Source organism: Malania oleifera, chromosome 2, assembly GCF_029873635.1.
Source record: "Malania oleifera isolate guangnan ecotype guangnan chromosome 2, ASM2987363v1, whole genome shotgun sequence".
NCBI lineage: Eukaryota > Viridiplantae > Streptophyta > Magnoliopsida > Santalales > Ximeniaceae > Malania > Malania oleifera.
This window is the reverse complement of record NC_080418.1, coordinates 90,927,291-90,941,706: the sequence shown is the minus strand read 5'-3', so window position 1 is coordinate 90,941,706 and position 14,416 is coordinate 90,927,291. Positions and strand designations below refer to the sequence as shown.

The 14,416-nt window shown below is 34.7% G+C and overlaps 1 protein-coding gene across 2 annotated transcripts; it reads right to left on the bottom strand.

The window, feature by feature from the left end:
* Window positions 1–1,789: 1,789 nt before the first annotated feature.
* LOC131147679 (polyamine oxidase 2) lies at window positions 1,790–13,961 on the bottom strand. Of its 2 annotated transcripts, none has more exons than XM_058097197.1 (10): window positions 13,429–13,961; window positions 6,932–7,047; window positions 5,291–5,379; window positions 5,087–5,200; window positions 4,912–4,999; window positions 4,670–4,755; window positions 4,467–4,573; window positions 3,199–3,292; window positions 2,685–3,114; window positions 1,790–2,326 (listed from the first exon to the last, which is right to left on the bottom strand). In XM_058097197.1, exons 1-10 carry the CDS (start codon window positions 13,466–13,468, stop codon window positions 2,018–2,020), a joined length of 1,473 nt encoding a protein of 490 aa, XP_057953180.1. In that variant the 5' UTR covers window positions 13,469–13,961; the 3' UTR covers window positions 1,790–2,017. The 2 variants fall into 2 exon arrangements, with proteins under 2 accessions (XP_057953180.1, XP_057953179.1); XM_058097196.1 differs by having other exon boundaries at window positions 3,199–3,296; window positions 4,471–4,573.
* Between the last annotated feature and the right edge of the window lie 455 nt (window positions 13,962–14,416).

Here is a 14,416-nt window from a genome sequence, read left to right as displayed (position 1 = left end):
CAAACACTTGAAAAATGTTAGAGAATCATCTTGAAAGCTTAGTTAAATATCTTTGTCATTCTCTCCATTTTTTCATATCCCATTTGAGTTTAAATTCTCTTTTCTCCTACTCCTTGAAGATCTTTTTTTGGAGAATTTTTTTTGGGGTTTCTTAAAAAGGCTTGAGCTCATATCTACTCATATATTTTATTGAGTCTTTCTATTCTTGAAGTTTTTCAAAGGTAATTTTTCTCCTTCTCATTTTTATTTGAAAAACTTTTTTGGAGAAAATATTTTTTGGGGTTTTATTTGATAATGGCTTGAGCTTTTATTTCATTCATAAATACTTTGCTTGAAGGCCTTTTATTATAATGTTTTTCGAAGATTAATTTCTCCTACACTCACTTTTTGAAAATCTTTTTGGAAAAAAATATTTTGGGGTTTTGTTTTAAGAGGCTTGAGCATATATATTCAAGTTTATATATATATATTGCTTGATAGCCTTTGTATAGTTTTCAAAGATAATATTTCTCCCATACTTTTCTTTGTAAAAATTAATTTTGGGGAAATATTTTGTTTATCCAAGTAAGACTTGAGCATATATTTAAATCTCATATATATTTTGCTCTTAAGTCTTCTTATTTTTTAAGGTCAATCATTTAGAAAGAAAACCCAAGTTCTCTTATTTTTATTCTAAAATTTTTTTGGAGAAGAACGTCTTGGGTTATTGAAAAACTTTGAGCATATATTTAATTGATATATATTGGTTTGAAAAGGTTCTTGAGAAAAACCTTGAGCATGTATTTAATCATTTACATTTTTGCTCGGAAGGCTTGTTGATTATTTTTAAAGGTCATTTAAAAAAAAAATTATTTTCCATACTCCCACGTTTTAATGAAAAATATTTTTGAGAGAAAAATCATAACTCTATTGAGTTTCATGTTTAAATCATATGAGAGTGCATTTAGATTTTCGACTTGTGCATCTCTGCTTATTTTAAGAAGCATTCATTTTGTACGAAAAGTTTTATACTTGTAAGCCAATTAGGCTCAACTTGAAAATTGAGCTGAGTTTTGGCACCGCCCGTAAAGTGTTGTTGAGGTATCTCTGCCTCACAAGGAGTGTTGGTTGTGGCTCAACCCGTGAATTAAGATAGTGAATAAAGATTTAATAGCCTTTGTAAAAAAAAAAAAAATGGTCCATGATTGTATTAATTAATGAAAAGAGATTTATATAACTAACCCCACCTAATAAGATTTCAGACTTTGATTTTATTATTATTATTTTGTTGTTGACAATTGCCATCATAATACACACTGAGGCACTTTATTATTATTATTTTTTCCGCATAGTTTGGAGGATCCTTGACCCAAAAATAGGGATACACTCGAATCATTCAAACATCTCTTCAATTATAGAAATAGGGTGTCGAAAATTTTCCCCCTTCCATGTGGAAAATTATATATCAAGTTTTAAAATTAAATTTGTTAATAGAACGAACTATAAAATTGTACTAAAAATAGACCTCCTCTTAATCCACAATCTAAAATCCAAGTCCCAAGTCTAAGACCATGAAGAATGTTTCAGATTTCTTCTATTTATACAGTACTTATTTTAGTTTTAACTTCTAAGGTTCATTGGTCCAGCTCTATTATGCGACAAAAGAATACAAACTGATGAGGATCCCACCAGCTCACATGGCGCTGTTCTTAAAGAACATGACAGAAGAAAAAAGACGTACAGAGCTTCAAAGTTAGCTGCTCTCACAAATACAAAACATCAATTGCATGTGCACAATTCTGACAACTCATCCACAAAAATATCACCATTCTTTATTAAACTAATGACACGCTTTTCTAATAAACTGGACTGGAGACTTGGAGATCAAAACAAACCAAAGCATAGCTTTTGCAGCCGATCAAATTGGCGCATTTTTGGTCCCAGACAGACAGACCGACAGACAGACCATTCCATATGCAGCATAATAATGAAAATTATTGAATATTTTTAGATAATTCAGAACGGATTTCTTCAAACATTACATCCGAGAGATCAAAAGTGGGACTGATGCCGATGTATCCTCGCCCATCACTGGCTGAAAAAGATCCAACTCCCCATAACGCTCCAGCACACGCATCCTGCAGTCTTCAGCTGCCATGAGCCCTGTTGAATATGCTCCGTGCACAGAACCTGGGTAGTCCACGCTTGCTCCTTCCCCAGCGAAGAATAAGTTATCCACCGGGATCCTTAGCCTCTCGTACAGATCATGGGGTTTCCCGACTTTATCATAGGTATAGGAGCCGAGCGTGTTCGCATCCGTGCCCCAATGAGAAACAAGATACTGAATCTGTGAAACAACAAAAAAAAAAAAAAAAACTTAAGAAAACTCGAACAACTGCTCCCATTTCTTTTTGGCACCAACCAAATAACAGGGTTGCATGCTGGCAAACACCGTCGATGGGTAACTGCGCCATGACTACACTTTCCGGACAAAGTATCGCATGACTACGCTTTCCAGATAAAGCCTTGCAAAGGTCAGCGACAATCCAAACAAACAATTCTGGCTACAGGGTATTGCTAAGGTGCACCGGTGCACTAACGGTACACACCACCGTGGCCCCAATTGTAAGAAAGAATGTTTAATTGAAATTAGAGATTTGTCTTTCTGTAAATGATGCTAAATAGTAGTAAATAAGCAAGCTTACTGGTGCAAAAGCATCGGGAAGAATCTTCTTGAGTTGCATAAAAGCAAAATTAGCAGCTGCTTCATCGGACATTTTCTCAATGTCTTTTGCAAGCTGCCCCGCAGGCATATAAACTAGGACAGAATGACCAGTAGCTTTGTGAAGATTTAAGAAGTAGCTGCATCCATAAGTAGTATCCGCAACCACGCCCAAAAACTCAACATTCGGCCAAAACACCTTTTCAAAGTGCAACACTATTTTGTTTTCGATCCCCACACCAAGGTCAGCAATGGCTGCTTCCTTCCACTCTGGAAGCTTCGGCTCAAACTTTATGCTGTTGGCTTTTAGAACACCAATAGGAACTGTAATAACAGCAGCATCTGCCACAAATGTTTGCCCATTTTCTACCATTACCTTCACTCCATTGTAACGCCTTGCTATTCCCGTAACTCTACACAAAATAAAAATAAGATCACTAACAAAGTAATGCAGAGGATTCAGAATCCAGTCATAAGGATATATAACTACTTTATACCTGTGTCCTAAACGGATGTCAAGACCTTTGGCAAGGGTGTTTATAACAGGGAGATAACCCCGGACCATGAGCCCATGACCACCAGGGAGCAGTTCTTCCTGCATGCCAAAAGAAATTCTAGATCATGCTGGGAAGTTACTCTATACAAGGCTAATTTAGATGAACTATATCAATAGAGAACAGAATTAAAAATAAAATAAAATAGAGAGCACTACAACGTGAGTTAAAATACATCAAAATGAAGGATCTCCAGCTACAACATCAAACAATATATCATCTTGAGTCAAGTACTGGACATTTCAGATAATGAAACTAGGCTAACATTTCAAATAACTAGCCTATGCTATACCTAACCTACCATAAATGTGTTCATTCTTTAATTTGTCTTTTAGAATTATACCATCATCCACCTTAGTATTCTTGTTTTAAAAACATTTAAGGCCTATTTAGTTGGGAGAAACAAATTTTATATTCCTTTTTTTCTTTTCCAAATAATTAAAAAAAAATCTAGCTTATTTTTTCCAGTTTTGTAACATTTGTATAAAATAGCTAAAAAAAAGTATAAAGTTTTGGCATTATTCATCTGATTAAAACAATTCTATTTTTCATTTCCAAATTTAAAAATAATTGCATAAAAAATGCCACCTTGTTTTCCAATTTTAAAAAATTATCTAGGAAGTTGGAAAACATCTTTTTATTGTTTTCAAAATTTCTGATTTCTTATATGATTTTTGAAAATTAGAAAACAGGATTGATTTTGTAATTATTTGGAATATAGAAATGAAAAATGAAAACTATTTTTTTTTTTTTTTGCAACTAGACAAATGTTCTATCTTCTTCTTTTTAATGCAAATTTTGGAAAATTGGAAATTCTTTGGAAAACTAAAAATGAAAAATAAAAATTATTTTCTACAACTAAAAAGACCCTTATTTTTTTGGATGTGTTGTTTCTTCAATGCCCCAACATTGTCATCCATATAGCATAGCTGGTCTAAAAGCCATTCTATAAAACTTGCAATTTTAAGGATATCCTATGATCATATACATACTAGAACACTATCATCCTCCTACTTTATCTTTCTTTCTCTAATTCTAGCACTATATATTGTCATTTTCCCCTTCTTTTTGCAATTAGACTAGTATATGCTTCTTTATATGCTTTACATGCATCTTTCTAGCCTCCATTTACTTCTCAATGTTTTCCATGTTTCTAAGTTTTTTATCAAGTCTCAAAACACATCCATTTCCATAAGATGAGAAACACAAACTTGCCTCATCCCAGTGTTTAAGTGAAATAGTATCAGCATCTGCAGCAAACCAGCCTTCCATTCTGCACAAGTACCACTGCAGTACTTTATGAGCAAGCCCCTCCAGCCTGTGGCAAAAATTGCATCCAATAAAATATCACAGCCATAAAAAACCAAAGATAATGGTAAAATGTGATTAAAACATTGGATTATGCTATCAGAACCTTAATTCTGGTTTTCTTTCGAAAACAATTGAAAATGCACAACGTATGGACATGTCTTCACCATATTCCTGTCTTATATTATCCGTCTGTGATCAACAGAAAGAAAAACTTATCAGTAAATGCTAACACCACCACTGTCTTTGCAGTTGGGAGTGCAATGACTCTAAACACAAACTTAAACAAGGGACACATAATGGAGGGGAAAATTAGAGAACCCAAAAAAAGATGAACGAGATACATACCTCTTCTAAAATGGCCTCAAACACTTCACCAACCTTCTTGACCAATTCTTGAGGAACTTGATTCCCATCCATATCAAAGAGTGCATAGCTAAAAAAGAAAACAATAAATCATTATAGTCCAAAATACAATGAGAAAATAGAAAAATTGAAAGAGACAAACATAAAATGTTTGTACCTTTCCAAATCATGGTCATACAGCACAGAGTCATCACCACTAGTACGGTAGAGGGGTAATCCCAGTCTGCTTATCAAAGGTGCTAATGGATTATCCTTGCAGACCCCATGCAACCTGAAGACACCAATATTTAGGCATAAATTTCAGTAGAAAATAAATAAGATATCTGCAGTCTTGTATGGCATTATTAAACTGCAAAAGTACCAGGATGCACCCAAATCAACAGGAAAACCAAAAGAGTAATCAGTGCAAACTCGACCACCAATTCTATCCCGTGATTCAAGTAGGACAACCTAACAAAAATAAGCATAATCTTGTTAGAAAATAAAAAACAAAAAGAGTCGAGAGAAGTTTACATCTTGCTATAATAAAAAAGGACAAATGCTGCCCCTGAAACAGATAATTCAGCAAGGAATCAGAAGTCTTTTGAGCCATTTCGGGACAGGATTTATATTTGTCTGCCTATACTTCTACTTATAGAGAGAGCTGCAGCAGTCATTATGGCTATCCTCCTCAAAAAAACTAGCTAATCCTGCAATTATTGGTAATGCCAGATAATTTACCAATCCAATCATAACAGTCATTGACTCAGGGATTTTCACCCCTGGGTTCCCTGAACTGCTGTAAATGTTAAAATGCTGATACAAGAACTGAGATAGTAATGCTGACACATAATATATGTAAATGGCATTAATGGGGCTGAATTTTGGAATGGGGCAATCCTGTGCAGTAATTGGAACTAAGTATGGGCCACAACTATGAAAAATGTGCCACAAAACAGCATAACTAGGCAACCATTTCAAGTATATCTCACACATCATAATAAGTTTTCCTAACTGTGCGTGGTTGCACAGTTGTCAAATTGATATTTGAATCATGAATCAAAATTCCAAATTTGGGAATCAAGAATCAAGAATTGAGAATTGATTTCCAAAATCAGTTCCAAATGACATGCATATATTGATATACTAACAGCAAGAAAAATAATAAACATGTTCAAAATTTAACAATAATAGAAATCATATTTCATGAGTATGTGTTCCCTAAACAATAAAAAGTAATGGAATGAGTCAAGAAAAATTAATTAAAAAAATGAACTATGTGTAGTTTAAGGGAAGGAATTGAGAAAATAATAAAAAACTGAACTTTTGGTGTTTATCAGCAATTAAAAAAAATATATTTCATGCATATTCTTTATTAAGAAAACTGAAAAAGAAAAAAACAATTAACCATAAAAAAATTGATAATAGTTGAACAAATTACTTAAAAAGAAACCCAACTTTTGAATTTAACAACATAAGAAAACATGAGTACTCCGCCCCTTCTCAATGGAAGGACACTATACTCCTCCAAGAATGAAGAATGGTTTTGTGAAGGCAACATAAGACCTAAATTCTATTTGCTCTTTTTTAAACAGAAATGACGTATACAAGGAATGGAAGGTAACCGTGTGAAAAAACCAAAAAAAAAAGAGTTGTTTTTGGGGTTTTAAACCATGTGGTCTGTCAGGATATCAATCTAGAATCATGTGAATTGATGAATTCAGATCAATTCATTAGATTCTTGGGTGAACTGATAGATTCGGCAACAATTTGGTTGTTTTTTTTTTTTTTTTTTGGTGTGTGTGTTTTGCTAGTAAGATTCAAATCTATTTGGTGTCGAATTGATATGAATCATATCAATCAAATGACAAATCATAAGATTCTATCGATTATGTTGGTTGCATTAAAAATTAAAATCATCATAAATTAATGAAGCAAATTATAGCATCCAGTTGGAATATGTAATATAAATCATCAATACAGAGTCAAAATAGAGTATTCTTCACAAATTTTCTTCTAATACCTGGAATGAGGCATCATGAAGGGCACGAGCAGCTGCAAGTCCTGCAATGCCACAACCTATGACAATGACAGATGGTGCGGTTGATAGCCTCCTCCCAACATTTGAATAGCACGGAGCTACAAAGCAGAGATATTGAATTCAGAATCTTGAGTTCAGGCCTTACAGGCACACAAGCTAAAATCAAGAGACAAGAGACAAACAGAAGGAAACAATAACATAAAAATTGGATGTAATGAAAACTTTAGGACCAAGAACATTTATCTTTAAGATGAGGAACACTATCACTTCACAGAATCATGATGTCTGACACATTAAGGATCCCTATCACAGGGGACATTGGGTATCAAACCCCAAATTGCATTAACATAGAAGATCATCAAACTTATATACCCACTGCTGTGAATGGCATTCTGAAACAGACAGCAATGATGTTTTAACATCCCATCTATTTTGCAATAGCGGTTTTAACAGCAGATCATGTTGCCTGGCTCAGATGACTTTTATGTCAGAGTAATACTGTCACATGAATTGGTGCTATTAAAGCATCTAATGGAAGGTGAGCATTTCCTCAAAAGGAACTTCACATGTCATAAGTTTAACAACGCAGTAAATATATATATATATATATAGAATCAAACAGTCCACAATATTGCATCATGTAAAACTAAAGCTAAACATAAATCCCAATAGCAAAGATCCAGGGAATAATTTGCCGCACCACCCAACCTGGTTAAAACACCTGAAATTATTGTTCTAATCCAATGCACCCTCTGAAAGAAAAAACTTATTGGTGAAGATGGTGAGCATTCCACATACACTGGATAAAGCCAGCTTCAAATTACATAGAAAGCGACAAATTTAAAATTAAGTGTTATGCACATTCTAATCATCTAACCAGAGTAAATCCCCTAGGGCAATTAATAGAAAAGAATCTGGATCTATTAACCTATTTAATAAACAATCAATTCTGGGAACATACTGATTATCCAATAATATCACTCAAATTTGATTTTACATAGATAATACTATTACCTGTATAAAGTATTTGTCATTTTTTTTTGTCTCTCTAAAGTAATAAGTAATGCAAATAAAATTTCAATAGAAATATCACCGTTGATGCTAAGAAGTTTGATGGAATTTAAAGAAAGATAAATTAAGATTTTTTTTTTTTTGCAAGTATTGTTCAAATCTAATAGTCAAGTATGAAACAAATATGCATCAAAGTAATGGGTCAGGCTGAATCGAGACTTCACTAAACAAATTGGATTGGGATATACTAAGATCGATCCTAATCTGATACAGTTATAGCATGCCAACCCAATTTGAGCAAGGACTGTCCATATTTGCGGCATTAGGTTCAAATTTCAGGAAGGGGTGGGAGGGGTTTGGAATGTGGATAGGCAGCAGTCAGCACCTGTTGTGCAGCCTATTCCTAGATGGGCATCTCAATTGACCAAAAAGGAAAACTAAACACGGTTAACTAGAAATCACCATCAGGTTACAAGGAGATTTAAAAATCTTAAATAGACACATGGAGCACAACATAGCATTAGTTTATCATTCAAAATTTTCAAATCTATATTAAATAATGTAATTCTAGAAATGAAGTCACTTTTTAGGTGAACTTAGTCCATAATACCATATATTATCCTACCATTTTTAGAAAATAATTAATCAACTAGAGTTCTCAACTACAATTTATTTTTTTTTGTTTTTCTGCTACTCAAATACATTGGAAACAATGCCCATAATACTTTGAAATTGGGGGATGATGTTATACCAATGTCAAACAAAAAAAATTGTAATTCAGCTTCAAATAAAACTAATACATAGGAGGCCTTTAAGGGGGTGGTCATTTCATAGGTTTTGCAGGACTGGACTAGATTGAATGGTAATAGGTTGGAAATGTGTTTCGGCCTGCCATCCACGAAGCGCAGGACAAGGACAGGAATGATTTTTTTTAATGCCCGCAAGACTTTTAGGGGCTTTTGTGTTTGTGTGTGTTGGCGTGGGGGCAAGGAGCTGTCCAGATCTAGCCCATGCTCAGGGCTAAGGAGACACCTTGTCTCTCCTATCCTACACTTTTGTTGCACCAAACATGGGCACAATCACTCTTAGCCCATGAAATAGACAAGCACTTATAGGCTTAAAAATGCTTGGAATATAAGAAAACTAATAATGCAAGCAATCACAATAGAAACACACGAAAGAAGAAGAGGAAGGATCCAAGCTCAGTGCCCACATGCATTCAAGGAATTCCAAAATATTTTCACCGACCAAATCTTCGCCACAGTGAAGATCAACCAAGAATTTACATTACCAATTATCCACAATCATGAACCACAGAGAACACATTTACACAAAGTATCTAGCACAAGGACTACTCATCCTCACACTGTTCTTTCACCCAAGAAAAATAATCACATGCACAGAAAATAAAATTCGGCTTATATGAACTAAAGACCAGTTTCAAAAGAATATTCCCTAAAAATAAGGTTAATATTATAGTGCCAAACTCAGCACCAAACATACTGGTGAACCTCAACATTGCTGAAGGCTAATTGCATTGCATGTCTAGTCTTGTGTCTTCAATTTTGAATCAGCTCCAACTACATATGTGCACTCAGATTAATCCTTTAGGGTGGTTGAGGAGTGTGCACGTCTGCATGTGCATGTGCATGTGTGTGTGTGTGTGTGTGTGAGAGAGAGAGGAGAGAAGTTCGCTTCAATGCATACTTATCCCTAATATGCCTCTTCCAAGCTTATTAAATAGAGAATTGACATTAAAGAATTTCATATGACACAATCTAATTCCCCTTTTAACATTCAATTTCATAAAGATATGCAAAGTCAAATAAATATCGATGTTAAAAATGTACATAGTTACTAACTATTTTTTAGGTTATAAATCTCTTACATAAATAAAGCAAGAGAAATCAACAATAATATTGTTTCATGTTTAACTTGTTAAAATCCAATTGAACCGGATCTTGAATTTTTCTTTGCAATTCCAAACGGCTGCTTCAAGCCAATCAAAGTCAGAATTGTGACATGAATTTTAAATTCCAAATGACTAAAACAAATGGACTTGCTTTAGATTGACTAAATTGAATTTTTGCATAACTGCTGAGCTTTATTTTATCCAAGACTATTACAAAAATAACTGAATTTAATTCACCTTATTAAACATAGCCAGGTCTCAATCATGATTAGCTTTAGGAAGCTTGATTGAAACAACAAATGGATCAAATTTATCATTACATATCATGTTAACTTCCTTGTAGAATTAAAATGACGCAACTAGAGTTTGTCTCTGCTTAGTTGAGTTTGAGGGTCAAATTTTGATGCATCACTCCTCATGTGAATATTTAATTTCAGTACTAACTTTTTGGTCTACCTCTTTTCTAGGCTCAAAGGGGAGCCTATTTTCCAATACACAGCCTCATGACATATTCTAACTCACGTCAATAATGCATAAGACGAAAGTGCAGATCATGGAGTCAATTTTGTTTGTCCTATCATCAAACTTGTCCAATGAAGAGGAAAACACTATTTTTGTCTTGTTCTGTTTTCCTTTTATTTTGTTGTCTAGCCCATTGAGAGTGGTCTGAATTCAACCCAGTTTGAATTAACCAGTTTAGTTTGACTAGAATAAACTAGTTCCATCTAGTTTTTTAATACCTCTTTTTCGATCAAAAGACCTGTTAAAGTTTGATATACATTGTTGGCCCACAACCTAAGAGCTTAAGCTTTTAGGTAAAGTGGTAATCTAACAAGACCCAAAATATCAAACGAGGTAGGGTCTCATGAGTGACGGTGGTGGTTGGTTTGATGAACAAAAATGACTGGATGACAAACAGTATAGAAGAACAGTTGGAAAGGTAAGCTAGTCTGCAAAGATTGCCAGAGAAACCTGCTTGTCGACAACAACTCAGTAGCCTACTCCAGCTGTGCAAGGTGTTCTCTGTTCTGGTCTGCAGCAGCACATTCTTTCAAAGTTCTTTTTTGCAGCTGTAGATGGTGGATGGAAGGAAGTTGTGGAGGCAAGCAAGGCTGGAAAATTGTGAGCGTGGCAGAGATGGTGGCTAGGCAAGGCAATTTAAAAGGCTTAATCAAGGAGGCAAGGCATGCCTAAAACGCCTTGAGGCTTAATCTAAAATACCAAATCCCCAAAAGGTTAATGCATTACACGATGTGACTTCTGCATTTGCACAAAAGGCATGCCATTTGCACCTTTTTACTTGAGACTTATGCATTTTGGATGTGTGATTCTCAAGTAAGATTTGGCTAGAAAAATATTAACTCCATGTTTATGTAAAAAGAATGTCATAATATGAGTTCATTTCTAAAACTCTTGAACTTCAACCTTTTCAAAACAATTTAGCTGTATCCTAGATCTTGAAAAATAATTTGAACTCTGTAATGTTATAGCTACCTCTTGTCATGATTTACGTAATGAATTTAAGTTAGCAATTTTTTTGAATGGCCAACAAATAGTTTGCAAATTATGTTTGAATTTTTTGCCCCATTATATTTGTGATTTTCTTAACTTTTTCTTTATTTTTAAAATATGCAATTTATTTACATACTTTTATCTAAAAATAAAATCTCAAAAGCATTACGCCCCAATGCCTTAAGGCTTATGCCTCGCCTCGTAAGGGTTAGAGCGCCTCGCCTTACACCTTCGCCAAACATTGAAACTGACCAATGACAACACTTACCGGAGGACAATGTCAAACACCAAATAATTTTATTTCAAGATTGATTAATCGAATATAGAGGACACCTTTCATAAGCTTACACTGCTTGGAGAATAAGAATACTAATTTTAGAATCCTAGGTAAACTAAAATACTAATTCCCTAACTCAAAGTATTCTAGAATCTAAGAGATATCTCCTAACTAAAATAATCTAAATAAAGGAAACAGAAATGAAAATTCTAGGAATTTAATTCATCATGCATGAGTGCTGCTTCAATGGGTCTCTTCTACCCTCAAATCAATTTTAATCAGGTGACAAATATAAAATTAAAATTTTCATATTTAAAGAATTGGATATTCATGTATTAAGATGATATTCATTGCATTCTTCTACTTCCTGAAATGCTTCAAGAAATATTTAGAATTGATGCTTCATAGTTAATTATGATATATATAACACAAAGAAGTAAGTTAGTTGAAAACAAGATAAGGGTGGGCGGTTTAGATGGTTTGAGCATTTGAAACGTAGACCTAATAAAGAGTTCATAAAATTGGAGGAGCATTTTAACTTGATTTTCCCTCTTCTTCCTTTGTTGTTTTTTAGTCTTTTCCTTCTAGTTTGTTCCAGAAATTTTCCAGGAGAAGTCATATTATCCTTTTTATAAATTCTTCTTCTATTCATGAAATTTTTTATTTTGCTATCGATAGATAGATAAGGGTGGACCTTAAATCAATGGTAAGGTTGCTCCTTTGTGACCAGTTGGATGCGGATTCGGGTCAAAGGAGACAGTCTTTGCATAAAAGTAGGGGTAAAATTGAGTATATTGGGACAATCCTCTTCCTACACTTGCAAAGCAGGGAGCCTAGTAACATGATGTTATAGATTTAACACTTCACACCTTGTGAAAGGTCGTGCTGCATTAGTTAAAGTACTCTTGTTAACTAGCTAGTCAAAAGTATATTGTGGTTTACCACAAGAACACATTCATAATCATCATGTGCAAAGTAAGTGGAAGCATCTAGAAATAATGTAAGCAAATGAGAATCACAGTAAATATTGAAGAAACGTACTTCATTAGCAGCACATCTGTAAGCAACATGTGTTTGGCGAGGGAAGCAAGTAAGCTAAACACATTTACAAATGCTAGTGAGTTTTACAATGATTGATGAACATTCATCCTCTTGTAAAGAGTTTTATATGGTATTCTAGCTCTAACACTAGGACACATCAAACAGACCTAGGAGCCATACCCCATTTTTCACGCATAAACATAATCAATGACTAAAACCTATAATACTATTTACATGATGGTCGCCCATCCCATGTGGCCAAGGCAAGCAGTCACAAGCAAGATAATGCGATGAACAAGCTTGGCTCATGGCATCTGGAGATGCCCTTACATCGGATTTATTTTTATGGATGAGCCTAAAAACATCTGAATCAGAGTCTCATAATTCGGCACATATCAGTCATATTCATGCACGAGGGCGTAGTTGAGAATCGCTGAATATAAAAAGGTGCACATTTTATCTGCAGTCATTACACAACTATCCTCCAGTTCTTGAAATTTATATTAATATTTCAGAAGCGTAAATAAGGATTGTTGAACCTTCCGCATGAATTAAAGTGATATCATTTCTTTTGCAATGTCATATGATGCAGTAATCTTAAAAATTGCTGAAAAGATGGTAAAGTTCAACAATATTCAATTAGAAAGAGCACAAATATTTGCAAGAGACAAGGAGAGGCTGCATGTTACCGACAAAGGGAAAAAAAAAAAAAAAGACCAAACAAACCTGAGGAAAGATGGCGATTACTCCTGCTCCCAGACTCCATACTGCAACGATCGGCTATTGCTGGTGTCACAAAAATTACGATTTCTACACAATTTTCTATGACTTGACAACAGTAACGATAACGATACCGAGGATGATGGCTTGGGTTCTACAGGCTTAATCTCGAAATTAAACAAGGAAGGAGGCAATTGGGGGGAATAATGGAGAATGAAGATCAAGAGACACGTTATGAAGTGGTTCGAATTCGGAGAGGAAAAACCCAGGTCGACCGACCAGCTCATGCGTCTGGGAGTCTTCTTATGGATGGCGCGTTCAATCTACGGACTCTACAACGCAGCCGTACGCGGCCAATTCTCGCCGGCAGCCCGCCGGAGCCTGAGCAGAGTCGGAAACTTTTAGCCGGGAATCGGACACCTGGTACTAATTGAAACCGTGTCCCGCCGATGATCTAGGGGTTATACGGAGACGGAAATTCAGTAAGAAGGCGATCGGGCAACCAGACCGAGAGAGCGAGGGAGGGGAGCTGCCTTGGGCAGATCGACATCTGCAGAGCTGGCTTTATAGAGATTTTGGGTTGCAGACACACTCTCTCTCGCGTAGACAATGTTTTACTCGCTTTATCTATGAGGCACGTGTTAATAAAAAAGTAAAGTACTTTTGATATTTAAATGGTTCTTCCAAAGTTGTACAATCTGGTGTCAGGTGTGGGCCAGCTTGTCCGATTAGGTCACCCCAAGAAAAAAATATTTTTCTTTAAAAAAACAAGGGAAAATAATGGCCGATTAAATAGAGTTATTTCACCCCAATTGACTTTGGCATAAATTATGTCAGAATATCACAAAACTTTAAAAATTAATAAATAACAATAAAATAATTTTATTTTGGAGGAAAAAAGTACTAATTATAAACCAATGACATCCGTAAACATTTAAGTCTTAAAATTATTTATTTTTCTAAATTTATGATATTTTATAATGACACATTCTAA

Excerpts from the sequence above, each read along its gene's own strand:
- LOC131147679 (XM_058097197.1), bottom strand. The coding sequence starts at position 13,468 with ATGGAGTCTGGGAGCAGGAGTAATCGCCATCTTTCCTCAG. Across the intron at positions 5,380-6,931 it reads TTCATGATGCCTCATTCCAG|GTTGTCCTACTTGAATCACG; the intron begins GTATTAGAAGAA and ends TATTTTTGTTAG. Across the intron at positions 5,201-5,290 it reads GTTGATTTGGGTGCATCCTG|GTTGCATGGGGTCTGCAAGG; the intron begins GTACTTTTGCAG and ends TGGTGTCTTCAG.